This window comes from Haemorhous mexicanus, chromosome 2 (genome assembly GCF_027477595.1).
Source record: "Haemorhous mexicanus isolate bHaeMex1 chromosome 2, bHaeMex1.pri, whole genome shotgun sequence".
NCBI lineage: Eukaryota > Metazoa > Chordata > Aves > Passeriformes > Fringillidae > Haemorhous > Haemorhous mexicanus.
Window position 1 is genome coordinate 29,333,673 of NC_082342.1, and position 12,158 is coordinate 29,345,830.

General features: G+C 47.6%; 1 protein-coding gene across 10 annotated transcripts in view; it reads right to left on the reverse strand.

Annotated features, from left to right (window-relative positions):
* Positions 1-442: 442 nt before the first annotated feature.
* Positions 443-12,158, reverse strand: part of NHLH2 (nescient helix-loop-helix 2) — a 50,413-nt gene continuing 38,697 nt past the window's right edge. For 6 of the 10 annotated variants that reach the window (XM_059838073.1, XM_059838072.1, XM_059838070.1 and 3 more), the window contains 3 exons: positions 11,919-12,141; positions 4,027-11,696; positions 443-2,063 (listed from right to left, as the gene is read on the reverse strand). In XM_059838073.1, the coding sequence (XP_059694056.1) occupies positions 1,612-2,043 (432 nt within the window). In that variant the 5' untranslated portion in view covers positions 2,044-2,063; positions 4,027-11,696; positions 11,919-12,141 and the 3' untranslated portion in view covers positions 443-1,611. Of the gene's footprint in view, positions 2,064-4,026; positions 11,697-11,918; positions 12,142-12,158 lie in introns of those variants that run through there. The other 4 variants (XM_059838069.1, XR_009485270.1, XR_009485271.1 and 1 more) reach the window with 4 other exon arrangements.

Here is a 12,158-nt window from a genome sequence, read left to right on the forward strand (position 1 = left end):
GAGAGGGATCAAAGCTGAATTTAAACAAGAGAAAGAAAACCCAGTGCACTCAGGCAGGACACAAACACATACATTTGGGTGGCAAAGCCAGACATTTCAAAGAGTGAGGTAGCAAAACAGGTGCTTGCAAGCATCAGATTGGATTGTACAGCTTGAACTTTGGAACATGTGACCAGATGCCAGTCATGATGAGACTGGGAGAAAGTGACAGCAAGGGTTCTGTGTCTCCTTTGCATTTGGGCAGGGCAGCCAGCTGAGAGCAGCAGGAGCAGGTGAGCTGTGGTGGAGGGACTGCAGTCTGAGTCTCCCTAGGAAGAGGCAGGTAACCTGTTGAAGCTTCCCACGCACAACTTGAGAAGCCTTTGCAATCCTTATTTATAAGGACATCTTATGTCTGTCTTACAGAAGGACCAACAGGGAAAAATAATTAGGAAAAAACAGCTTTTATTTGATACTTTTATTTATATGCAAAACAGCTCACCATTCATGAGAGATATGAAAAACGCATCCGATAGAAACCAGATTTATCTATTTTCACTACAAAATATTGCATTATATAAAGCAACATAGACACACAAAAAAACCCTGAAAAAGACTAAAATCTTTGGATAGCAGATGTGTTTTTTTTTTTCTTTTTATCTTTTGTCCCTAAAATGCGCTTCTTGTTTTAAGAGATTCACAGCAAAGAACATGAAACATTTTCAGGTTATAGAATTTTTTTGGTTGTCACAAAGGAAAGCAGTCCTGGATTTACTTTTCTTTCTTTTTTTTTTCTTTTTTTTTTTAGGAAAAAATGTCCTTTCCTAAAAATATACCACACACATACACACCCACGCTCACTCCCACACACATGCATGTGTACACACACGCACATATACACCCACAAAGAAACTACTTCCCTTATAAACGATTTGCAAAGTACTTTTCAGACTCAACTATAGATCAGAATAACAACAAGTTTTAAAAAAAAAAACCTCTCCTAGTTAAGTGCTAGTGGTTGTTGATCCCACACAAGGAAAGAAAGAAAAAAGGTCAAGAACAAATGCCTTGATATATATAAAATATACTTATAAACAGGGAGGGAGGGGAGGTTTCTGGTACACAAGTGCAATATAATTGGAGGGAAAAAATAAATTAAAAAGAAAATAAGATGAACACTGTATTGATCCCAACAAACACTCATAAAGTCAAACATAATATTCCACAGGAGAAAGTGTAAACACCCGACTATAGAAACCAATTGGCACAAAGTATCCAAAGTAAAATTGCCACCACTCTTAAAAATAAATAAATCTTGAAAAAAATAAATTGTCAACTCCTTCTACCATAAATAAAAAATAGTTATTTTTAACTGCACCCATGGGTCACACGTTTAAGGTCACAAGTAGATGTTTTTGGATATATATAAAGGGGCACTTGACAGCCTGAAGAGACAATCCGGTTTTACACTCCTCTTCGAAAAGCGGGGCTCTCGGCGGGAGCCCTCCGGGGGGAGCACAAGCAGCGGGGACCCCCCGCCCCGCCGCCCGCCCCGGGGAAGGCGCTGCCCGCCGCGGCCGGACCCGGGGCGACGGGACTGGGGGTCCCGGGGCTCCGGGCGTCCGTCGGGCGCTAAACGTCCAGCACGTGGTTGAGATAGGAGATGTAGCAGATGGCGAGACGCAGGATCTCGATCTTGGAGAGCTTCTTGTCGGGGGGCAGGGTGGGCAGCAGCTTGCGCAGCTCGGCGAAGGCCAAGTTGAAGGCCTCCACGCGGATCCGCTCACGCGTGGCGTGGGCCGAGCGGTACTTGGCCGTGGCGCGGCGCCGCCGGCGCTTCTCCTCCCGGCTCAGCGGCGGCGGGTGCAGCCCGGGCCGGCCCCCGCCGCGGCCCTCGCCGCCGCCGCCGCTGCCCCGGCCCTCGCCGCCGCCGCCCTCGGCGGGCTCCGGGTCGGAGACGCAGCAGCTGAGCGCCTGGGCGTCCGCGCCGCCCAGGGACTCCGGGTCGGAGGGCGCCGAGGAGGGGTGGTCGGAGTCGGCAGCTTGGTCCGGGCTAAGCATCATCTTGGAGGGGGCGGAGGAGCCTTCCCGAGACAGAGAAGCAAAGAGAGCGGGTCAGGGCCCCGGCCCCGGGATACAGGGGCAAGGCGGGGAGCAGGGACACGGGCAGGGACGCGAGGGACATGCCGGTGCCCGCGCCCTGCCCCCGGCGCCGGTACCGCCCGACCGGGGCGGGGGGAGAGCCGGGTGGGCGAGTGGCGGCTCCTTCGGGGAGTACTAATGAGAGCAATATCGAGGATAAACGATACCCCATCATTTAACTATCCCTTCTCTAGCATTTGACGGCAGCTTCAGCGGAATATACTTCCTGCCCGTTATTCCCTACGCTTCCTTGGATGTTGAAACAGGCCCAGGGAGCAATAGAAGATTTTTTTTTTTTTTTAAGCAAGCTAATATCCCGTGTTTCAATAATATGGTGATTCCCCGCCCCCCTCCCCTTCCAGGCCCCCAATTTTAATATTGTCCTTTCTAGCTTGCCGGTTTCTGCTTAACTGTTTCTCTTTCGGAAACGCTCTATCGGATCCAGGCTACAGACATGATACTTTTAAATACACAGCTCAAGGCTCCACAAATATAACAAGGCCAGTGGGGAGATTTATTTCCCCAATCCCTATGGGACCCGATGTATCTGCTAGGCTCTCCCCTCCGCTCTTTTCTCTGTGCTCCTTCTTTTTTCCTTTTTCTTTCCTTTCCTGCTGTTAATCGTGCAGATAGCGATTTGCTAGCGATCAAATGGGAATGTTTGGAGAGTTCCCGTTTCCTAAGCGTCGGATTCAAAAAGAAACAAAACCTCAAAGCAGAGGCCGAACTTTTCCATCCCTTTAAATTTTCCCTCCTCTCCCCTCCCTGCGCGAAAAGAGGGGGAGGCTAAATAAATAAATAAATAAATGCGGACGTGCCTTTCAAAAGAAAATTGAATCGTATCTTCTTGCGGCCTCACAGAGCACCATCTGTCATGTAGACAGCAATACAAATCCGAGCGCGTCCGTGGACATGCCGGCATGTAATAAAACAATACATCAGGCAACTAGTGAATAACCTTGGACACAAATGCGTGTGTGTGTGTGTTTGTGTGTGTGTGCGTGCGTGTGTGTGTGTGCAGCTGGAGTGTCGAGCGAGGTGGGGAGCAAGCCCGATGGAGAAGGGAACATCATATCCTCCCTTCCCCCGAATTAAGATTGCAAAGTATTTCCACATAAAGTTTCCAGGGAAAGTCCCAGTCGGGCCTCAGACCCGATTGGGAAAAATAAACTATTATTATTGCTGTTGTTAACAATAATAATAATAATAACAACCACATGGGCAGGAGGAATTCTCCCCAGACAGGGATAGAGCCAAGCTGGCCCCAGCGGGGCGAGACCAGGGGCACGCGTGGCGGGGCACAGGGGCTCCGCCGGGGGCCGAAGCTCAGCGGCCGGGGTCCGCAGGGAGGCAGGACTGGGGAGTGAGAAGAGAAGAGCTCTTCCTTTTCTGGGAAAGGGCCGTCTCTTGCCAGGGCCGTCGGAAACTCTTCCCCTTCGATTTTTAATAAGCAGCGTTAATCAGGCCCACAAGGCAGGCGTAGGGAAAAAAAAAAACATTAGCGCGCAAGTCAGGTATCAGTGATCTCGTGGGGCAAAAAGATACAGAGGAAAGGTTTAAAATCACCTTTCAACTGACACCCAAGCGAGGGGGCTTATGCAAAAAGCAGGTTAGAGAGGCAGGATTTGCAGGGCGATAGTACGAAAACGGGCAATTAAAGCGGTGGTTCCTGAAGAAAGTTGCTTAGAGGTTTCTCTACCGGTGTGTGTTGAATTTTTCACTTTGATTTGGATTTATCTGTACGGTGGGGTTTGGCGAGCTGATCTGGAAAGAGGCTCTTTACCCCCTCCTCCCTCTTTATTTAAAAAAATTATTATTATTATTATTATTATTATTATTATTATTACAGTAAACCTATGCCCCCTGCTACCTGCAAAAGGGAAACATATTGTTAAGGCTGCTTACCTCGGTGGAGTCGTTTGGATAGCCTCTCTCTCCAAGTCCCCTCGCCCCCTCGGCGATTCCTTTACAGTTCAAATGGCCCTTCGGGAGCGGTGCATGGAAAAATTAAAAAATCAAAATCAAATAAAATTAATTACGGGCGAAAAAGTGTCCTGCTCGAATTGGGAAAGGCAGATCTCATCCCTCGCCGCGGCCTCCAGCGCTCCAGAGATGGGAGATGTTATACTGTCGTGTTTGTTTGCGGAGTATAAATAACAACTTAAGTTACTTACGATGCATCAGGGGAGAAAAAGCGTTTCCCCATCAAAGTCCTCCTCCGCCCGCTTGTCCGGGGCAGCGGCTTCAGCGTACCGGCGGCTTCGGCCGGTCGGTTTTAGAGGAGGAAAGTGCCCTCTCCCCGGCTTTTCTTCCTCTTCCCCGACCGCGATAAATAACAAAAGGGATGCGGCGACAGCACCGGCACCGTCCGGGATTATTCCCTCTCTCCCGCCCCCTGAGCCTCTCCTTCCCTGCGGCAGCCCCGCCGCTCCCGGGCCGGGCCGGTCGCGGGGCCCGAGGCGCGGAGCCCGGAGCCCGGGGCGCGGAGCCCGGCGCGGCGCTGCCGGCTTTGTTCCGCCGCGGCCCGGCGCACAGACACGCCGCGGGTCGGGGTAACAATGCGTCGCTCCCTCCTTTCTTCTCTATTCTTTTTTTTTTTTTTTTTTTTTTTTTGGGGGGGGGGGCGTGGGGGTTGTAACGTGAGGTTTTGTTAATTCACCGGTCCGGCGGAGAGGGGCAGGAGCGGGGGAGACGCCGTCGGAAAATGAATGTTTGGTTTAGTTCTTCTTCTGGTCCTTCAAGAACTGGCGAGGGGAGAAAAAAAAGGATAAACGAAAACCCCATCCGTCCCTGAGCTTCCTAACTCCTCCTGCATCTTTCGAGTGAAAAATAAAGGAAAATATGCGAACGCTGAAAAAGAAAAACGAAACGAAATAAACGAAAATCTCGGCGCGGGTTCAGAGCGGCTGTGAGAGATAACGGCGGTGCAGGACAAGGTACGCTCACATGCATAAAAAGAAAGTGCAGTTCCTCCTCCCACCCCTCCCGGAGTGGCAAAGAAGCCAAGGAGGGGTGCGGAAGGTGGCAGGGGCGAGACAGACAGACGGAGCAGAGATGCGTGTGGCTCCACTTCTGGTACCAAAGGGTTTCGCCTAGAGATGGTCGGAAGAGATAAAGGCTCGGAGAAAAGGGGGCGGCATTTTTTCCCTCTTAAATTGGTATTTAATGGGAAAGCCTATTGGACAGAAACCTGGACACGAGTCACTTAATTGGACTTGACATCTGTCACAGTGTGGGAGTTTTCACAGCCCAAATATTTTCAGCAGATCAGATTCTCGCTGAATCTGTGCCACAAATTATAACAGTCGAGAGCAGCCCATGATATAAACCCTAGCCTCTGGATATACAGTCTCTAGCGATGCTTGCTCCCACTGCCGTCGTCTCCCCCCGCCCAAATATTGGATACCCACTGATCTAGAAAAACACCGCTGGCATTTCACATGTAAGCTAATAAATAAGCTTTAAACATCAATTTGCATCGTGTATACCAAGCTTGTGGAGAATCATCAGACTGGTTTCTTAGTTCATTTATTTTGGTGGTCCCCCTACCCTGTCTCTCACCCACCCCCAATCCCAGGCAGGCATGGACCTGTCAGAGCCAGGGGGACAAAAAGGCTCCCACACTCCCTCTGTCTCCTGCCCTCCCTGCTCCAGTGCACAGACAATGAGGCGAGGGAGTCAGCCATGAGTCTGTGGCTTTTCTGCTCTCAAGAGACTGGATGGAGCCAGGCCCCTTCGTGCCTGAGTCAGGGGATGCCTGTGACCAAAGTGACTCTTCTTGCAGTCACCCTGCTCCAGCCCCTGCCAGATGGCGGTGCCTTCTCTGCTCATATCCCCATTACCCTCCCTGCGGATCCCTTCAAATGGGTGCCATAGCCACTTTTCCGGGTGTAATCATCATCTTCCATGGGGACTTTTCTGTGCCAGGAGCCTGTACTCGTAGGCTCCCTTTGGAGCCCCCAAAAAGGGACAGCGGGATCGGTGGGTAAGACAGAGCAGAACTGATTCTGCTGCTCACCAGCAGCTCTGTGAGTGGTTCTGGGTCCCATCAGCAGGAAGCATGGGGAAGAGGTGGCAGGAAGACGCTTGCAGGAATCCCTGAGGGTCATCCATATGCAACAGGCTTGAAGATCTCTGAAAGGGGAGAGATTCTGCACTTGATATGATTTATAGGACCTTAACAAGAATGAGTAACATATCTGAGCAATTTTGGGTTTTGTCTATTTTTTTTTAATGGTGGATACTGTTGCACAGAATATAACCCCCCTGCATGACACCTGGCCCACTAGGGAAAGAAATGCCTGAAAGTGGATCCTAATGAGCACTTCTCCCAGGGAAATTTGGGGATCTCTCTTGCCCTACCCATAACAAATCTCCAAGGCAGCAGGAGGCTATCACTTGCTCTGACCCCACATACTGGCACTGGTTCCATGGATATCCAGCATGATCTCAGCAGGGCTTCTGGAGATTCTTGGCTAATCTGTTCTTGCCTGCAGTGGGACATGCCAGGAAGATTCGGATGCAAGTCACTGGGGCTGTGGCACATTCCCAATCAGCCCACCTTACTGGTAACCTTCACAGTGCTCCAGATTTCAAGACCCAAGATCCCATTCCATCAAATGACCACGATCCCAGACTTCAGTGAGAAAGCTGTGGAGGAGACCTTCTCCAGCTCTTTTTTGACTGTAGCTCAGTGCTGGGGGCTTTGGCTTGCAGTGCTCCCCAAGGTGTAAGTCTGAGGCCTCAGCCCACAGAAGCTGCAGGTGATGGAATAAGTAGCTGGCTAAGGCTGCCACAGATAACAGCCAGGAAGCTGCTAATTCATGCAAGCCACCCTGCTCTCTGCTACAGATGCTGTCATCATATGGCTTGCTTTTTAGTTTTAATTTTCAGGAAAAGACCACACAGTTACTTCACAAGGCTGTTCGGTTATGATGGACATTTTTGACACCGGTTACTGCCCCTGGGAATCTATTACCCCACTGCCCCCCTGCCAGATTGTTAAATGTAGAGCATTCCAGTTTGCCCTGGGCATGCCAGGCCTGGGGTGTCTTCCCAAACCTCTCTGCTGGGATACTGCAAATCTTCTCATATCAACTGCAAGACACAGGGTGTAAGTCTGTATCTTTAGCCTTAAAACGCCAGTCAGAAATGCTGGAGCTGACAGCCTGGCTCTTCTTTGACCTAATAAAGCCCCAAAGCCCAGAAGCAGGGCCAAATTCTCCCAGCAGAGAGCTCTCCTGACTCTCACCACTCACACCTGGAGCAAGAGGCTGTTTTTGAGAGCTCAGCACACATGGGGCCAACTGGCCCAGGCGTGGAAGTCACCTGAAACAATCAGAAATTGAGGAACAAAAGTGCATTTGATGGAAACAAAAAGTTCCACTTTGACAAAGGGAGGATGACTATAGCTTTCCCTCAATCATTTTTTGTCTTTTCCCTAGAAAATAGCTCACAGCAAGTGCTACATGCTGGCAATCAGTATGGTCCCAATGATTTATATTTTTGATTTTATTATGACTTATATCCCCAAATATACACAGAGCCAGCCACAAGTCTATGGTTGGCCTCTTCACTATGCAAGCACCTCACTGGCATGAAGGCAAGCTAAGATTCCTACACGGTTTCAAAGATGCCCTCAGTGGCATGAACAGCATTGATTTGGCTTCTCTATAAAAGGTGGAACTGCAACCCACAAGCTGAAGAGAAAGTGAACAGGCAAAACAGTTTCACAATAAGGGTCTCCAGTCTGTACAATGGGCATCCAGAAGTATTGTATGGCTATGGCCTTACTGCAGACTAAATCCAGGATAGTGAGCCTTGCAGCACAGGTGGACATGAATCTCCTGAAGGAGAATTTGGGATTTCATTTTGCCATGATGGAGGGCTGTAAGGGAGTCAGGAACATCTCTTCTTCTTTACCAGGCTTGAGATGCTGGACATACAGGAGAAGGGGGAGGGGGGGGTGGGTGGTTTCCTGTGGACAGCATTACAGATCACACTGCTCCTTCCCAGCAACCTCTTAAGTTTAATGAGAATGAAAAGTGAAAGAAAAAAGAGAGAAAGACTCAGTATGAACAAAGCCACACCCAACCTTTTTTGGGGCCATCTCACTGAAAGGCAAGATGAGAATCATTCTATTTTGACATCCAGTGCTTGCTGACAAGCCAATAAAACCTTATGAACTAGACTGCTCCCTAGGTAAGTCCTAACACAGAACTAATATTAGTTTATTCATTAATGATAGCCAATAAAAGTTGCCCACCCCTATTAGACTTACAGTTAAATGTCACAGGCCACCAAACAATATCAAGTTATAGGCGGTACTGAATTTGTGACAGACTCACAATTCATGGTTTTTCAGGCTTCAGTGGAATCAGACTTTGGAAAGGCAAGATTCAGAAGAGGATTGTCTTCAGGATGTAGTACAAAGAGATAAGACTGAAAACAGTGCTGCCACATGATGGTATTTTATGAAAAGAGGGCACTTTCTTGTGTGAACATCTCATATTCACATCAGACAATTATTTGAAGGTGATAAAATTTGTGAGAATAATCTTGGTTAGTTGGTAGCCTCTGAAAGTCTAAAGGGGTGAAGCACTAACACCCTGAAGTGGCCATATGTCCCAAGGAGATATCCTTCTGGCCTGGAAAAGTAGAACAATGAAAAGAATCCAACTGCTCTCTCCCGTGCTGGGCCAGGTATTAGGTAATAATTTTTCACTTTCAGCTTGAGCAAATCTCTCAGGTCTGCCGTGGGCAGACATCAAGCATGAGAACCCAGGATGCTGCTTTTATGGCATTGCTTGTCAGAGCAGAGCTGCACTTCCATTACCTCCATGTCCTCCGTCTGCCGAAAGGACAGCTTTCTAGGATGCTTGAGAACATCCATTCTCTTTTATAGCGTACGCCATTCACGTTGCTGGCATATGCTGCCCATTGAAATAAATGGAGCTTGTCACTCTTGGATGTGTTCCTTGGAAATAAACGGTCAAACAAATTAGAACGCTGAGCCATGAAAATCCTTGTCCTTTTGAAAAATCTGTGCTGGATGTAGCTCATGGCTTCCTTAGACATTTGGGTGATATTTTTTGTTTTTCCATTGGTCATGTTTACTTTCTCTGAGGCTGTTTTAATAACAGGTCAGGAGCTTTGAGGGTGCTGGCAGGAACAGCCTGCAGCTGGGTAAGGGGAAAAAAATAGTGTCCCATGAACAGAGGTACTAGGGCCACCAGGTCTGGATGTGAGTTCACCCTGGCTGAGGTCTGCCAGTGTTTGTGGGTCAGTCAGGGCCCTCAGCTGCTCCATTGCAAATATGAGTGTGACTTCCCTGGGAGTGGCTGCTATGTTTAAATCAGTAGTCTCCTGTTGAGATGTATGGCTTTTGGACAAAATCCTATTCTTTTTTGTCTGAGTGCAGCCTTTGGCTTATGTCTCTGGGTCTTCACTTCTAGTTTTTTCCTTTGCTTGTTGGACTAGAGGAGACATGGCATTAAGATCCAGCTGCCACTGTAAAGAGCCAGGTGTGCTCAGGAGGGTGGTCATGCCCCTTCACTACCACATTGTCTTGACCTCTCCAAAGATCGTCCTTGTGATGCCAGTGAGTAGTCACAGCTCTCCTGAGAGAAGGGTATTTTGAGAAATGGAGGATGATGAGGAGTTTTTAAAGGCAGAAGGGATCATTGTGAGCATCTCCCCACAAGTGAAAGGCTACAGGACTTCCCTCTTCATTTCCTTTAGGAGTATTTTTCAGAAATAATACCCATTCATGGTTTAAACATTGATGGTGGTGGAGGATTCCCAATGATGCCTGGAAAGTTACTCCACCAGCTTTTTCTCCCCACTGTTGGAAACACTGATGTGAAAAATGAGTATGCACATCTGCAGCATCCAGCTTGGCCCCTGGATTAAGAGTTCTCTTTTATTATGTTATCAAGTTTAGGTGGGATGTTTTAAACAGGTATATGCATGTGTGCTGTACTGCTGATATGTCTGCATACACCAGTTATTAGCTTGGACTTTCTGGTCATGCAGAGCATAGCTACAGTTATTGCTGCTGCTCAGGTCAAATGTCTGGGAATTTTTGACAAATGGGAAAATTCCACCTGGGCAAACATTTCAGACAGAAAGAGAAGACATGCCTGAGCAAACCCAAACATCTCTTGGTCCTTCCTAGGTCAGTATTTATTAGTTGTGGCCATATCAATTCTGCAGCCTTCTTTTTGTTAAACCGGACAAGATTCAATGCCTTGTCATTATGCAGAAGAGAGCAAGTCTGTTTTATTTCTAAGTTTGTTCTGATAATGGGATATTTTCCATTCTTCCTGTCCATCTTCCTGGACCAGAAATGTGATGCTTAGCATGCCAAGCTCTGAATGTAGAACAAGAAATACTTGCTGTGCTCTACAGTGTGTCTGTAAGACCCTAATGCAACCTGGATGCTCCTGGAACAGGTTTATTAGGACATCATATCACACTAAAGTTATGGTAAACAGATGTAAAAACATAAGAATGTCCACAGTGGGTTAGACCAAAGGTGTCTTGTTTTCAGCATTACCAAAAGAGGGAAACCTGTAAGAATAACATAAATCTACAGTGACACTGCCCTCAAATAGTGCCCTGACATCCAGTCAATTAAAGTTTAATGCACTGGATGAATTTTCCTTTTTTGAATTTGTCAATTTGTGGTTTGAATGCATGTGACTTTTCAGCATCCATAATTTCCCATGGAAAGGACTTCTCTGTGAGCCATGTAATTTAGGTAAATTAATAAAGAGATGCTTGTAAACATGTTTGCAAATAAAGTAGCCAAGTTTGCTGAATTACTGTGGCTTCTGTTGCTGATGAGCACATGAAGAGTAGCATTGAGTATGTGGGCAGTAGTGCCTTATGTTTTCAATGAGCAAATTTGGTTGGAAGCATAAACAGTGGGTGGATTAAAGCCAGTGAAGAAACAGAGGAGGAATCTCCTGCAGTCTGGGTAAGAGGAAGGAAGCAAGACCAAGACTTGTTCCTTGAAATTGATCACCTTTAACTGACCTGGGCCACGGTCTGAAAGTGAGACCAGTCATGCACGAGCACACACAATCATTATATAGGTTGGAGCGAAGGAAAGTGTCCATGTGGATCAAGCACTAAAGAAGTTAACAAAACAAGCCAGAAACAGAGATGTGTTAACCTTTGCAATGAACTCGATAGCAATCTCCACACATAAATGACTAGTGAGGAATTTGTGAATTAAGTAGGACAAATAGGAGGAACTTGGTGATTTTTATACATGCCTGATCACTAAATGGGGAGTGTGGGTTTCCGTGGCTCCCAGACACACACGGCTGGCAGGCAGCAGTCAGTGAATGGAGGGGGAGGCAGACACTGTGTGCCTTGCCACTGAGGACCTTACCTGTGCACATGTGTGCAACTGCTGGCTGCCAGGGTGAGGAAAGAAAAAGTAGATGTCAAGTCTAGCTGGCAGCCAATGCATCTGTCTTCTGTCTTTCACTCGCCCACAGTCGAGGTGGAACTTGGCTATTTTTAAATCTGATGTTTGTGTGTGTAGCCATGGGGAATGCTCTTTCCTATGAAAAAGAAAAAAAAAATAGAAAAAGAAAAAAATTAAGATTTTGCAGCCACCTGTATTCCATAAGCAGATGTTTCTCCCTCTAATGATGCCAAGCACCCCAGCCCACTGGCTTCCTTTCTTCACTTGGAAGCAGAACTTGTAGAACAAAACCCAATGATCATTACTGGACTGCTTAGGCCAGTTGACCAGGGCAGAAAAGCTGCCATGATTTTCTTACCTGACATGCAGGGCAAGAAGGGCCTCACAGGAAGTACCTCACAGGTACTCTGCCCAGTTCAGTGTCTTTTCCCCAGCCATGGCCAATATCAGCATCTCCTGGTGATGAGCAGGAAGGCTTTCACGAGCATGTGGAGTGTTCAAGACTATTTTATTTCTACTTGTATAGCTTAGGCCAGCTGTAACTGGCTTTATGCTGGTTTCTGCGAGTTGTATGGTCAGTCCTGGTAAAGGAGGAAAA